This window comes from Nicotiana tabacum, chromosome 15, assembly GCF_000715075.1.
Source record: "Nicotiana tabacum cultivar K326 chromosome 15, ASM71507v2, whole genome shotgun sequence".
Taxonomy (NCBI): domain Eukaryota; kingdom Viridiplantae; phylum Streptophyta; class Magnoliopsida; order Solanales; family Solanaceae; genus Nicotiana; species Nicotiana tabacum.
The window spans coordinates 84488222-84504616 of NC_134094.1; the positions used below are offsets into that span (position 1 = coordinate 84488222).

Consider the following 16395-nt stretch of genomic DNA (forward strand, 5'->3'; position numbering starts at 1 on the left):
GCTTCCAAGTTAGTTACCCTTTCAGCAGCAGCAGCCTCGCGCTCAGTTGCAACAAGAATGCCGTCCTAGAATTCAGCCCATTTAGCCTTGGCTTCATCAAATCTAACCCTCAGGGGCCAACTTCTTGGCAGAGGGTTATCACTTCTTGCTCGCTTTGATGCAAACAAGCTTCCAAAACTTCAACCTTGGTGGCTTTGGTTTCCAGTTCTGAGAGAGGGAGAATGGTTTGGTCCTGTTCCACCAAAAGCTGATCACGTTCAGAAGCAAGTCCTTTCTTCTCACAAATCAACCTTTGAAGGCCCTCAGAAGCAAGAAAGTTGGCCTGCAAAACAAGAGGTAAAACTTAAAATACATTCATTCAAAAGTAGGAGAAATAACAGAGGAAGAAAGAAGATTGCATCTGGTAGAGACCGAAAGTAGGAGAAATATATTCATTCCTCGCGTTATGTATAGCATTGTTCAACACACACTCTCCCGAGAGTATCTGAATCTTTTCCCAATCCTTCTCTGAAGCCAAAGGCTTCAGATATTTAGCAAGCACCACCGGCCGAGAAAGAAGATTACACCCGGTAGAAACCGAAAGATTGACATTCCTCCTCCTTTGAGGATCTTCAGAAGGGGCAGCATAATTTTTTCCCAAATTCCCATGAACTGGGGACTATGGAAGAGGAACGCCTTCTTCATTGTCAGGTGCGACCACTGGAGATGATGTTGCTGAAGGGAGAATGGATGAAGATGGAAGTGATGTAGCAGTTGCTGGTGTTGGAGAAGGTGGTGATGAAGTTGATGGGGTAGAAGAATGAGAAACAACTGTGTCAATAGCAGCATTGGATGTTGGGTACTCGCCAACCGAAGACTGCAAGGACCCAGTACTCTGCCTCGCAGTACCGGGCATAACAATTGGGGCCCAAGAACAGGAGTTGGCATTATCTACCAAATCAAATTTTCCCCGAAGTGCGGAGCCATCTTCCTCGGTTGGTATGACTGTCTCAACAGGTTGAGCATCCTGTTGAGATGATAAGGATCATCGCCTTCTATGAAGAGAAGCTCCCTCATCACTAGCTTCTTCATCATCATCAATCATCACAGTGTCTATGACCGGCCCAGAAGGAGGACCAGGCGTCATCGCCACCAGAGATAGCTCAGGGATATCAGTCTTTGCCCGCTTATTCTTCTACCCTTCCACGTAGGAATGTCTTCTCTTTGGTTGCTTATCTTCTGGGCGAGGACTCCGTGAAGATATGGTTACACCTGAAACAGGCTCGGAGATACCTGTTCGAGTGAGAGCTTCCTGAAGTAGCGTTGCTGCATTAGCGGGATCAGCTAAAACGTCCTCCTTGGGGACAGTAACAGAGCTCATAGGTAGACCTAATTTCATAAACAAGTCAGAAGGGTTCAATCGATATGCCAAAAAGATAAAGATGGAAGCGAGGTAAGTTCAAATTACCACGATATTTGGCCTTCCACTCGTATTTCGGGGCCAGCTCTTTCCACAAGGGAGTTTCGGGCGTTGTGACGTCCAAAATTTTCTGAACCCATTGGTCTAAGCCTTCCACCACCGGTGGAACCCATCGAGTTGCTGAAACATACGAAAAATGAAAACACAACCATAGAAGTATATTTAATGAAAGAAGAAATATTAGAGATCTTACGAGCGCGACTCCAAGTGGCCGGAAAGGATGACGCCGTTGTTGGAATGATACTGCTAGTGGCAACCGTGGCGAATCATTTCGTTCACCCGCGGTCACTGTCATCATCCATGCTAGTCAACAAAGCATGATGACCTCGTTTGCAGAGATTTATCATACCTCCCGTCTTGGGGGAGTAGAGATTCATCATGTGAGCTAATGTTAGCTATTCTCCAGTTTCTTGGCACAAGCGTCGAAGGCAGGCAACCGTCCTCCACACAGAAGGACTTACCTGTGCCAAACACACCTGATAACGGAGGCAAAATTCCGCAATCATGGAATCAAGCTCTCCACCCAAAGAAAACGCACCTAAAGTAAAGAGATACGTGTAAAAGTATGTAAAACCTTTCTTGGGAAGGGTCACTCGCTCCGATAGATCGGGAGCGATGATATCCAATTCATGGCAAGGCTGAGTATTTTATATTTCATCAGTTATTTCGTTACTTTTTGAATCAAATTTATTCACTTATCTAGAAACCACGAACAAATTCAACAGTACCGTTTTACGGGTAAATAGTAATTTCTAACACTGAGAACATAATTATACTTGCATCAATACAAGGTATGTAAATATGATCATTTTTCTCTCTCCCGAAAAGGAAAAAGAAGAAAAAAGTAAGGTTCTCAAAAGAAAAGAAAAAAAGTTTTTTCTTCAAGCAGAAAAACTGTTTGATGTATCCAATATAGTGAAACTCAACTCGCAACGAGCAACTTAATTACCATTAAATTTTATTCCCCTTTCATCATCATCTATCTCATCTCGTTAGAAAATCTAAGGTGAAATTATTCTATTGTTCTGCATTTTATCAGAAATTATATCAAGATTAATTTCTAAATAGAAGGAAATAGACTATCGCCGGTTGATTTTTTTGTTCATATAGGAGTAATATTCTATTTATGTTTAGAGAAAGGTCTAACATTAAAGGGATGCAAAAATATGGGGGAAATTGAGCAAATAGGTTGCAAAGAACCGCATATGAATATGACGATGAAGTGATTGATAATATAAGAGACTACCTATGTTGCAAATCAAAACTTTACGCACGAAAACATGTTGTCTTTATATCAGACAAATGAACGTACAATTAAAATAAAAAAATAGTGAGATCAAATACTTCTCAGAAAGATCTAACAGAGACTTAATGTGCATTTCTTATTGTACTATTTTTTCAGTCTCAAAATTAAGGTACACTCCACTTCTTAGTAGCTAAATCCTATAATTTTGTACTCCGTATTTTCTAATTTCTAGTAAAAAACTTGTAGGACCAGTACCATCCCAAAGTTAAGATAGAAGAGACTTTACTATATCGTCACAGATTTAAAATATTTCGTGAAACTAATAAAATTGTACCTAATATATTATTTATGTGGTATAAATGATATTGTTCTAGGGGTGTATATAGGTCGGGTTGGTTCGGATTTTTTCATTATCAAACCAAACCAATGGTGTCAGATTTTTATTTTTAAACAAAAACAAACCAACAAAGTCGGGCTTTTCAATCTCGGTTTTTCTCGAGTTTTTCGAATTTTTTCGGGTTTTCGGATTTTTTTTTCCGGTAAAGTCTTCATAGCATAAAATATGTAACTTGTGCTCCAAAATTTTCTTAAGTCCTGGTAAAATACAACTATATAATGTGTCAAGAAATTAACACAATAATATGAGATAAGTCATAACATTATACTAAAATATTCAATAACAAAGATAAAATAATAAAATTACATAAAATAAATATTGCTAGTTAATAAGCCATAATGAAAATTAACATAATCTAAAAATACTATATAGGTCATGCTAAAATAAGTATAGCTAATAAGTACTAATATTAATTATATAACTAAGCACTAAAGAAAAAGATAAACTAAGTTATGCATTTTCATTATAAACCAATATAAAACTAAAATAATTATCCAACACTTTTGTCATTCCTAGTATTGAATTGAATTTCTTTTGTTAGCATTAGTATTGATTTGAACTTTGTTTGAGTTACTACATTTATGGGCTATAAAATTTATTTACCGTTCAAGAAGGTTGTTTACCCAAAAAATCGGATAACAATTGAATTTATATGTGGTTTTAAGGATACGTGATATAACTTGAAATAAATTAAGGAAACAGATTAAAATTGGAATTGCCGATAATAGAATTAATGCAAACCACACGAATCGAGCAGCCTTATGCTACAAGATGATAAAAGCTAGAAAATGACACTATATTGCTTTATGTTGCGTAATGTCCCCTTTACAAATGACCAGGCCCCCTTTATATAGTAGGGGAGTCCTACTCTTGATACAATTCTATACAAGATAAGAAATCTCATGATTTGCTAATGAATCGGCCTATCCTTGATACGTGCCGAGATTTTCGCCGTGATCTACAACCGATCGCGGATAATTTGTCCTACTGTTATTCGTCTTGGTAAGTTTCCCTCGATCTCGTCTGATCTCAATTTTGTTCGATGACATGATCTCGAGTTTTACGATATAGCTTCGCACCTCGGTTTGATATAATTCGAGGTTGAACTTTAACCTATCATTTTTCAGTCTCGATTAGTCGCACAAGAGGCGAACCTGATTTTGACTGTATACAGATAGTCCCCTCGTTTCTCGGAGAGAAGATGACGAGAAACCATATGAACTTCTGAATCCCCTCTCGATGGGCCATGACGTAAGCGACAAACGGATATCGAAACATCCCATCGGCCCAGTTACCATGGCATTAAATGCCTGTCAGTTGCTGGTCGACCACTACGGGCTCTGAACCATTATCAGCAAGCTATAAATGCCCTAACTTTCATTTATTCAAACTTTACGTTCAAAGCTCCTCTTATTCTTGTTCTTCAAAAATCCTTTTGCTCTCCAACTCTTGCACCTAAATTTCTTGAGTTTTTAGCAAACCGCTAAACATACCTTCCTAATTTCCTTTTCTTCTATTCTACAATGACAAAAACTTCTAAGACTGTCCCGTAAAAGGAGGCCACCTCTTCATCACGGCCCGCCGGCGACAGGGCTACAGTGGAACCACTCCCTGAGGAGTTCGTTCCTACAGGGTGCCCGACTGTTGCCGATTTTAAGATTGAAAAATCTTCCTCAGTACCGGGTCGATGCGAGTCGGTCTCGAGGTACATATGTACAATCATCGATGGTCTCCTCACCAAGGTTAAAGAAGATTGCAACTGGGCCAATAAACATGTGGTGGTGCCTTCGCCTGAGGAGTCAATCACTACCCAGATGGAGGGGTTTTTAAGTGTTTACACTTACCCCTTCACGTTGGGTCCTTTAGACCCGATCATTATTGCCTTCTACAAGAGGTACGATGTGACTATTGACCAGATTCACCCTTCATTCTAGAGAATAGTGATTCTTCTTCGATTCTTCGTAAACAAAATAGAAGGGTATTTCTTCACCCTCGATCACCTTATGCATCTCTACAGTCCCCGAGTCTATCAAGGGGGCTAGTTAAGCTTGCTCGCCGGGATAGTAGGGCCCCGTTGTCGAGTATAGATGAGGCTCGGGACCAAGGTTGGACGGGCCGTTGGTTCGAATAAAGACTTCAGATTTGATCCCTGCGGAGGACAAGCCATTTCCCGAGAAATGGAACATGAAACGTAAGTATTACTTTGCCTTGAAGATTTAATCTATTGTTTCTTCTCTTATCTCCTTTTTATGGGTATTTTGGGTGTTGCAGTTGTGGCCCAGATGTCGGATGTGGTTCCCCAACTCAAGGAATAGGTCGAGGAGGACCTTGTGTCACAGAGACCATACTCCGAGTGTGCTTGGATAGAATTATCGAAGGGTCGGTGGGAGGCCCGTAATTATGGTAAGTTTCCTTTTCTAGTTCGATAAGGTTTTGACTTTCTCCTTGTGTTGTCGAATTCTTATCGGATCTATTTTTTTGTAGGTCTCCCCAAGGACATTTCTATGAGGCCTCCATATAAGGGTGAGGATGTGCCTCTCGATTCCCCTACTCCGAGGCAAGGTGTTGAGAATAAGAGGAAAAGGGCCCCGAGTCCTCTGGACTCGGAGAAGAAAAAACCAAAGAGGAGGTTGGCGCGTAAAGCTAAGGAAAGTACCAGCGCCCTCCCATCAGACTCGATCCGCCGACTGAGGGATGAGTATGAAGAAGAAGAAAAAGAAGAAGAAGAAGAAGATAACTCTAAGCTAGTGGCTCGAGTGCGGGCCACTTTGCCTCGAACTGATGAAGTCGTTGAGAAGGCCTTGGCCGGTACCTGCGAATTGGAACGGGGTGTGGCTGCTTTGCCTCAGGCCACGGAGGTCGAGAGAGAGACTGGGGCCGACACTTCTCAGGCAGATGGAGATGCTCCGAAGGACGAGCTTGAGCGATTGACCTTACCGGGTCCCTTCAGATCTCAGACGCCATGATACGCGAGCCCGGTATACTAGAAGGTCTTTCTTACGAGGGGCCTCAGGGGGCGACTGATATCCACAACTTCTTGGATGGGTTAGAGTCCACTGCCTTAGAAGATGTCACCGGGCTTAGTGAGTTGCCGGTGCCAAGGAAGGTACCATTATCAGGTGCCAGTGGGTCTTCATCAAGCCCGAAGCTGGTGGATAGGTTCCCGGCCCCAAGTATTAACCCTGACCGCAGACGGTCAATAGTTTTATCTATCCCGGAGGATGCCCGGGTTTTTTATGCCACCGTAGGGGTTGCTAGCTACCTCAGTTGCTTGGTGACCGAAGAGGACCAAGCCGTGATAGATGCGGTAGAAGTGCCTTGCCTATTCAATGAAGCCCAACACTCTTTGAATCGGGTAACTTCGAGTGTCACTTCATTATTTATTTTAAATTTGAAGTTGTAAATAATCCTAACACCTTTCTTTACGCTTGCAAGCCTCGGTATTGCACCATGAGGCTTTCCTCCGAAATCGGGAAGAGTTAACCCAACACGAGGCTGAGGTTTGGGAGCTCACCGAGAAGAGGGATACTTATAGGCTTCTATGTTAGAAGCTTCAGACTGAGTTAGAAGCGGCTCAGAAGGAGCATACCAAGTGGGCCTAACAGGTAAATCGAGTACTTGAAGATAGTGACGACGAACTGGACTCAGTGGCTAAAGATCCGATCCTACAGGTTCGACAAAGGCTTGAACAAATCAGGCAGCTCCAGGCATAGATACACATGATACAAACTGAGGCCGAGGAGTTCAAGAAAAATATGGACCTCATAACCTCGCAAAAGGAAGTTATCCAAGCACAAATGGTGTCGGCCGAGGCTCAGCTTCATGCTGCAAAGGAGAAGACCTCGGTGCAGGCCAAGAGAATTGAGGAGCTCCAATCTGAGCTTAACTCGGCTGCTTCTGGCCAAGAGAGCCTGGCCACAGAGCTCGAGGTGGCCAAATCTGATGTGATCGTGGCCATTACCAAGGCCTATGCTAAAGTGGCCCAATTTGAGGTTTACTTCCAAGCTATTCAGGCACAGGCCAAGAGCATGATGGGTCATGCAAGGTGGGAAGCTCGAAGGGAGGCCCTCGAGGGAGTCCATGTTCAGGGCTTTGACATACTGGCGGAAATCGAGAATGACAAGGTACAAAAAGCCAGGGCTCGAAAGTTGGCTTTCTCGAGGAAGACTCCGAGAGCTTAACCGAATCTGAAGGTGGGAAAGACCCCAATGATGAAGACGCTGCCCTCGATGAGGAGCAGGCCGCTTAGTCCACTTAGGCCTTTAGATTTTTTTAGTTTTTTCTTTTTGCATTTTCTTGAGGTCGCTTTGGCCATTGGACATTTCTATGTCGGGCCATTCTGGCCTTTGTAAAAAAGATTATATATACAAGGCTTTCTTTCCCCTTTGGCTTTCAAATTTTTCCTTTACTTTATTACTTGTATTCATAAGGGCCAAAACGCCTTAACATAAAGTAATTTAGGCTGTGTGCAAAAGTTCAAACAAACCTTGCCTTTGCCCTACTTTATTTTAAGGCGTCTCGGGGGTTCGGTGTTACCGGAACCTTTTCCCTAAGTAGGTAGACGAGATGGTAGTTTGCCGAAGGTAGCCTTTAGAACCGGTTAATTTGGTCGTAGCCTTTTAGTTCGGGATCTGCTCATTGGACTTGTTTTGCCGAGCTATCCGGGCTTTTCCAAGATAACACTCCCCGAGTGGGGTGGTCGTGGCCTTTAAAAACCGGGGAGTTGCCTAGTAGGTCTTATTCCCCCGAGGCCTACTGACTTGAGCATGTTCGAGTTTATCGGACGGCGATCCCCGAGTGAGAGAGTGCTCGTTCGTATTCCAATTATAGACTACCATTGGGCTCGTTATTTTCAGGAGATCGGAAGTACGAAACTCTTTAAGGGATGTAAAGAGGAAATTTTTTAAAACATAAGATGATTGCCTGGAAAGTACTTCTCTTTATTCTTGTGCAAAGCAATCATACACGCGTACATGTTTTATGCCAGGGTTCGAGTAATCAATGTGGGCACGGTTCGTTTGACCGTTTGGTCTTTACAATAAATCCTACCTATCGAGACCCTTCCTTTACGAAGAAATTTCCTCGCTAAAGTTGATATCCGAACGTAATGCATATCCGAGGATAATACTCCCCCCTCCCCCCCAGTATTCGAGGTTGATTGTAGAGAGACCTCGAATATTGTTGAATTGACCTTCGATACCGATTCGTGATCGTACTTGATTCTAAGTTAGCACGATCCATTGTTGCCTCGTTAAAAATCTTGCCGAAAAACCCATTTGGGACAAAATCGGTCTAAGAAAAAAAGAGTGTAGTGCGTGCTTTCAGACCTAAAAACTCCATGCCGCTTCTTGTTGATCACCTGCAAGTGTTAGTCCGAAATAAAAAGGAAATGAAATGGGGTCGTACCTTAGCAGTAATATCGTTTTAGGTGGGATATATTCCAATTGCTCGGTAGTTGTTCTCCGTTAATCATTCCGGGCTTATAGGATCCTTTCCCGGTGACCTCGAGAATCTGGTACGGTCCTTCCTAGTTTGGACCAAATTTTCCTTCGTTCGGATTTCGGTGTTTAAGGTGACTTTCCTTAGCACTAAGTCCCTGACATTAAAGTATCGAAGGTTGGCCCTTCGATTCTATCATTATGCAATTTATCAGAAATTATATCAAGAGTAATTTCTAAATAGAAAGAAATAGACTATCGTTCGTTAAAATTTTGTTCATATATTAAATTTATGTTAGGAGAAGGGGCAACCTCGTTGTGAACTAAAGTAAAGGGAAGCAAAAATATGCGGGAATCTGAACCGCGTATGAATATGACGATGAAGTAATTGATATATTAGAGACTATTTATATATGTTGCAAATCAAAACTTTACCTAGGATAACATGTTGTCTTTATAATGTGTTTTTCTATATTGTACTATTTTTTCAGTCCCGAAATTAAGGGTAAACCCCACTTCTTAAGAGCTAAATGTTATAATTTTGTACTCCGTATTTTCTAGTTAACAAACTTATAGGACCAGTACCACCCCAAAGTTAAGATATAAGAGACTTTAGTATATCATCACAGGTTTAAAATATTTCGTGAAACTAATAAAATTAAACCTAATAGTAATACCTATTAAACAAACATCTAAAAGAGAAAAAAATGAAAATGGTCTAGTTAACTTTGTTCACTCCAAAAAGTTTTTAATCTAATTGCGCAGATAAATGATATTATTCTCTCTGTTTCAAATTTATGTGTCGTTCGAATTTCAAGGGTCAAATAAATTATTCTTTGATCATAAATTTTTTCGTATGACTTTTAAATATGTTAGATAATTAATTATTATAATTTAAATTATTTTTATATACTTGTTAAATATATAAATTTTATTTTAAAAAAATTACGTTTAAAGAAGTTTGATACTCTAAATTGGAACAATTGACGAAATGAGTAATATTCGCTACCGAAACATATTAGTCCCAATGAGGAGCTGATATATAGTACGTAGTTTAAGAAAAAAGAAAAGACTTTTGAACTTGTGGTGTAAAATGAGGCACATATATTTTGTGTAGGTATAAACCATTCCATAAAGGTAAATTGTATCCAAATAGGGAAAGTGGTCATTCTTTTTGACACGGACTAAAAAGGAAATAGACAACTACTACAAAAAAAACATGCTTATCTAGACAACTACAAGTCCGGAACCAATATGTGGTTCTTTTGGACTCAAAGAACTAAAATGTGTGAAAAAACAAACTGGTGACCATAATATATATAACGCCCTTTTATAAGGCGCTATACCTTAACGGTCGTTTTCCCAGTTAAGTATAGCGCCCATTTTTAAGGCGTTATATTTAACTCAAACGGGCGGAAAGGTATAGCGTCCTCACTTAAGGCACTATAGTATAATCCTCACTTAAGGCGCTATGGTATAAGGCCCTTACCTAAGGCGCTATACTTACATAAATAATTGTCTCTTCCCCTTCATCTTTTTCAGGTCGACAAGACAATACACATAACGTGGTATTTCACCGCGCTATATTTCGCGTGATAATAATTCTTTCGGGTATAAAACAGCTTCTTAAACTGAACCAAGTCATCTGTATTTCAAAGACCTTTTGAATAAACATTATAACATCCATTTAAAAAATGCCACTAACATTTAACAAGTGGTCCAAAAAGAGGCAAAAGGGTGAAGGTAGTTCAACAGATACCCATGAAACATGTCTTAACACTATCGATCCCTACCTTGAAAAATATATGCTAGGTTGCTATACTGACTTGGTTGATGACAAGTAGTATGGTGTTCTGTGTACCTTGGAAAATAAGCCTATCAATATACACACTGATCTTAAAGTTGCAGGGCATATTATTGAGGGCGAAGCGCATTCTACAGAGCCTGAAGGTATGCGAATTTGGGGTGAAAAACTATAATGGGTTCTCCTTTACTCAAAACGGTGTAATTACGAAGTACTATGTCGCTGGCATGGGCTTGTTGTGCCACAAGAACTGTCTGCAACCTTCCAAACAAACACACACAAAGATGAACCAGAAGTAATTCGACATTTGATGAAGAAGATTCTAGAGATGGAAAAGGCACTAGTTGTTCATCATGCAATGGATGATCTTAACTTCCTGGGAGGAACATCGGCTCAGTACTGGGATTTATTAGAAAATGATAAAATGCATAGAGACAATGATTATCAAGTTTTCCCAACAGTTGTCGAGTGGGAGAGAATACCTAAGTTTCTACCACAAACGTTGGACGTAGGAGTCCCATATTGTTGTAAAAATCAAGCTAGTGGTCTTCTTGATGATAGCGATGAAATGTGAGAAATGTGTGTCAACTGGGGCCTAGATTACGATGCCCTCAGTCCCGAAGGTTATGTACATGATGTTGACGGAGAAGATGAAGACAGTGACAATGAAATAGTGCCAGACAGCGACGATAATAGCGAATGCCAATTATTGTTTTCTTGGGGTGTATGTTGAATTGTTGTATTGAAGTATTAATGCTAAATATCAATAAGACTTAACACCAATGGAAACATAATTTTATTTCATACATTTTGCAAGATGAACATGTATATACACTTATTACAACAAATTATTGAAATACAACACTACGGGTATCCTTGATAATTGGGCACATTCCATGAACTTCCATCAAGAGCTGAATTACTACCGCTACCCAAACCAGATGAAGGACATTTACGATGGTTGTGTCCTGTTTGCGAGCATATGCCACATTTACCGCATAAACGGTATCACCAACATCCATTTGGTTTCTTATACGCGTTCGTTTTTGCACTTGTCATTGATACAAATACTCTTTGTTACACACCATTTTAAATGGCTCCGGCGGCCAATAATACTCAGCACCCACTGGCTGCAATGGTGTTTAAGTATGCAACAACACTATATTCTTTATCAATATAGCTGGTTGCCGCGAGACCTGTATGTTGAAAGCACTTCATGGCATGTGAGCACGACATGTGGTAGATGGACCATTTCCCACAAGAGCATAACCTTCTGGCTTTATTTACGGTGTGTGTATTATTCCCTCGATTTTGATGAATAGCGGTGCGAACTTCAAAAATATTTTGCTTGTTGCAATACTATAAATATGAATGAAAATGTGCTCGCCTCCTATATTTCTCAAATTTTTTCATTGGTATTGGCATAAATTCAACACCCCTTTCCATCAATGACGATGTACCTCTATCCCTTTCAACAAACCTCTCCACCTTCTGCTTGAATGACATCTGCACCATGGCAATGACAAGCAATCCACGTGCAGACTTCAATAACCCGTTGAAAGACTCTGACACATTTGTAGTCAGAATTCTCCATCTTCTGCCACCATCCGCATGAAAAGTCCACTTGTCAAACTCATGTCGCATCAACCAATGATAGGCTCCTTGGTTTTCCTGCCTGATCGATTCCATGTGCCTCCTGAATTTACACTCTTGGTGATCTGTTGCAACCATCCACATTAAATCATGCAAGCCCTTGTTGGGATGTGCCTTCTGGAAATTGGCCTTCAGGTGGTAGGCATACGGTTCCTGCGATGCAGGCAAATTATGTACAGAACTTAAAATACCACCATGTCGATCAGATATTAGACAAATACCTGAACGTTGTCTGACAACGTGCTCCTTCAAGTGGTTCAAAAATAGTGTCCATGTCTCTTGGCTTTTATTGGCACAAATAGCAAAAGCTAGGGGAAATATACTTCCATTAGCATCTACTGCAATGACGATCAACAACTTAATATCATACTTTCCATAGACATGAGTATCGTCTATGGATATTACCGGCCATCAATGCATAAAACCATCAATTGTTGGTTTAAATGCCCAAAACACATATCTGAATATATGTTCTGGTATTTTCGGACTCTACTCAATCTTCCATTCAATAATAGTCCTGGGGTTAAAGTGTTGCAATGCGGCCATGTACCCGGGTAGATATGCAAAGGACTTATCCCAACTACCATAAATAATTTCAAACGCACATTTGCGCCTGAGAAATGCCTTTCTTTTGGTAATGGAATACCCATATTCCTGGTAGACAGATGTTATATACTCTTTGATCTTGTACCTTATGGACGCTTCAATGTGTGGAATCAAGACAAGAGAAATTAAGTCAATATTCAAGTTAAATGATTTCCACTGAATGTGTCCATTTCACAATTGTGGGTGCTAATGTATTTAGCCACAACCCACATATTTGTTTTCTTCTTCCTTGCATGCAGCATCCAATTACAACCCGTAAATCATCTACGGTAAATAACCTTATATACATCCGGAGATGACTCTGCTACCGTGATCTCATGACACTCTTTTACGTTGTACATTCGCACCGCCCTACTTAGGCGCGCTTTATCAGGAAAAAGCATGCCCTTTGACAGCACCATTGCTCTAGATTCATCCCACATTGGTGTCCGAATTTCGTCAATATCCCTTGCGAGGGCATCCACATACGGCATACTTGGCAAATGATCAAGGTGGGAAATCTCCCTTGAATGAAACGGCACGTGGGACTCGTATACTCTTGGTCTAACTGGAGGTGGAGCATGCTCCCTCGTCACATCAAGTTCAACATTCTCTTCCTCCACATCATCACCCTCAGCAGGGAAAGGTGTGACATCTCAAGTCTCATCGGCATTGTTGTCGTAATCACTATTCTCTTCTCGACTTTGCGGATCTGCCAGATCCGGATTAAATATGCCGTCTTCGGGCAATTGAGTAAGGACAGGACCTTCAAGTTGCTCGTTTTCACTGCACAACCAACAAAATAATGAGTTACTCAAATTGATCCAAACTTTACATATAGCTTTATCACTTCACTTACAACTCATAATGTGTTGATATCCCATGATAGACATTATCCTGTTGGTGATGACTCCCACATGGACCACCATGATCCAACACACCAAAACTAGGCATATTTCAACTGGGCGTTGGTTCATAACTTGTAAAATTCATATCTGGTCGGTACCCCCTGTGGAATATATGAGTGTTAATACAAATTCAATACATCAAAAATAAACATCGTAACACAAAGAAAAATTAAAGTTTACCACTCGGCTTGTGGATTATGTAAACTAAGGGAGAAATGATTTCATCGCTCCTCATTCGCCCGTGGAGATAAGTTAAGATCAGGCCAAACTCTTTCACTCAGAACCTGTTCGGCTAAAACTGCTCCAAAATAACCACCTGATGACTGAGGGATATCCCTACTTTGCGCAACCTCATTATTGCGAACGTCTTCAGCCTTGACGTACATTTCCAACATTTTTATCACAAGAAATTCCCTGTATTCATCCGGAGTCCTCAAAAAATCTCTCAGAGTTACATCGTCTTCGATGTTAAACTCAGCATACCAAGCAGCCCCTTGCGGAGTGATAGAATACAGATATCTTCCGGTTACTTTAATATTCACTGAACGTTTGCTCACACTCATTTTTTTTTACATAACAACAATACCAGTGTATCGTACTCCACTGTAAGTGGCAACTTAACATGACACTGTGGAGATAAACTATAGCTTACTGAGTTATTCGCCATCACAACCTCACTTCTCCCCCCTCCCCTCCTCCAATATAATAAAACTCTAATTCTTCTCTCTTCAGACATTATGACAAAATACAAAATAACTTAACGAAGAAATATTTCAGAAGATTTGAGAATATTTATGGATGGATTTTTACAAAATCCTTAACCTCTTTAAATAAGGCAAAAACCAGTCCGGGGTATAATTATTTGAGGTATAGCGCCTTAAATGGGCGCTATACCCGGTTGAATTATTATTATGTCAGTTAAGCCCAGAAAAATCATTAGTGAGCCACATAATATATATAGCGCGGTAAGTTAGGGCGTTATATATATAGCGCCTTAAAAAATGGCGCTATACTCAACTGGGCAAACGGCCGTTAAGGTATAATGCCTTATAAAAGGGCGTTATATATATTATTGTCACCAGTTTTTTTTTTCACACATTTTGGTTATTTGAATCCAAAAGAACCACATTTTGGTTCCGGACTCGACAACTACTGCAAACGTGTCAAAACCTCAGCAATCCTGCATCTCACGAGTCTCCACGCTTAGAGTTACATTATGTTCGTGGCATCACTTGACTCTCCATCCAACTCCAATATAAACCCTTACAAATTCGACTTCTTCTCTCATCTTGTAACAACAACAGCAACCAAATTATGCTACTAAGACAATCTTATCTAATTATCAGAGAGAAGAAAGGAAGAAAATGCAGACAGCAAAGGACGGAGCAGCCTCAGCAAAGGCTGGTATGGAGAAGCCCAAAGCCACTGTTCAAGAAAAGGTTCCCTATACTTTCTTTATTTTGATTCTGCCATTATTCAGGTTCATTTATTAGTTATAGTAAAAGAATTCCAGTATTTTTGACACAACATAATATAATATATATACATATATAAAAAACAATTATTGAAATATTCACTATTCATTTCAATTTATGCTTCTAGTTTTTTCTGGTCTATTAAGAAAAATATGGCTGCACTTTCTTTTTCAGGGAATTTTTAAATTTCAATATTCCTGTTTTAGACATGACATGATATTTCTTGGATCATGTGTTTAAAATGTATTTTTCCTTTTTTGGTATGTTATATATACACACGACATCACACTTTTTGTGTCTTTATGTATGTTAATATTGAACTTGGGGCCTAGCTATAGTTTGTGACTATTCAAATTAAAACACATAATATGAAGTAGCTATACGGAGTATTAAGTTTTCAACTTAAAGAACGCTTTAAAAGTAGAATTATTGAATTTAAGTTTTTTTTTGGTTTTTCACCTGGTGTTCGGTACCCCATAATGTGGCCTGATTAAATCCGGGAAGTCCCACGTTAGGGTAAATGGGTAAAGCCAAAGGCGACTTCATACCCAGAGTCTCGAACCCGATCCCGATCCTTCTGGTTAAGGATGAAGAAGTACTTATCACTCCACGAGTGAACTTAAGTTTTGAATCATATCTAATGTAGAAACTTTTTGTTTCTTAAAAATGAGCAGGCGGAGAGGATGACAACTAGGGATCCACTGAAGAAAGAAATGGCGACGGACAAGAAAGAGGACAAGAAAGCAGCAGCAGAGCTGGAAAAGAGAGAGGCCAAAGAACACACTGCAGCTGCAGGACATGGAGTTCAACATCCCCATGTTGGTGGAGGAACTGGAACTGGCTCTACCTTTTAGAAAAATGAAGCTCTGGGTTTTCCCCCAACTTTCATTAATGTATTTGGCTTTTTTTGTTTTGTGTATTGTCAGAGGAGTTACGATCCCACTTGTATGTGGATGTTGGTGTTGGCTTTTATGATCGATGACACCAAATTATATAAATAAAGTAAACCTTCCTGTGTCATCGTCTATATTTTGTCTCTTAATTCCTTCCTTCTGACTTTTGCCCTCTCCTCCTACAAATCTACGAGATGGGGTTAACCGTAAGAATTTACGTGCATCTGTGTAACACAGACACACGTGTGTGTGTATATGTGTCTGTATATACATATATTAGGTGTGCACAATGGGTGGCGGATAAATTATTTTTACTCGAAGCAAACTCGCCCAGTAATCTATATATTTGAATTCCCAACTGAGCATTTAAATTGGTTCTGAACACCGGACTAGATCTTATTAAACAAGTTAGACGTGGCCCTTTTGGTTGAAAACAAATCACCGATTGGAACTTTAATGAGTTTCATTTGAACTCCTATTTAATATTAGGGTGAGTTATTGAGACGTCAATACCCTACTCAAGCTTTTAGTATAATT

General features: G+C 40.1%; 1 protein-coding gene across 1 annotated transcript; it reads left to right on the plus strand.

Annotated features, from left to right (window-relative positions):
* The first annotated feature begins 14771 nt into the window (after positions 1-14771).
* On the plus strand, positions 14772-15985 carry LOC142169464 (protein LE25-like). The gene is made up of 2 exons (XM_075230951.1): positions 14772-14929; positions 15640-15985. The coding sequence occupies exons 1-2, from the start codon at positions 14855-14857 to the stop codon at positions 15817-15819; spliced, it is 255 nt and encodes an 84-aa protein (XP_075087052.1). The 5' UTR covers positions 14772-14854; the 3' UTR covers positions 15820-15985.
* Positions 15986-16395: the final 410 nt, after the last annotated feature.

Excerpts from the sequence above, each read along its gene's own strand:
- LOC142169464 (XM_075230951.1), top strand. The coding sequence starts at position 14,855 with ATGCAGACAGCAAAGGACGGAGCAGCCTCAGCAAAGGCTGGTATGGAG. Across the intron at positions 14,930-15,639 it reads AAGCCACTGTTCAAGAAAAG|GCGGAGAGGATGACAACTAG; the intron begins GTTCCCTATACT and ends AAAAATGAGCAG.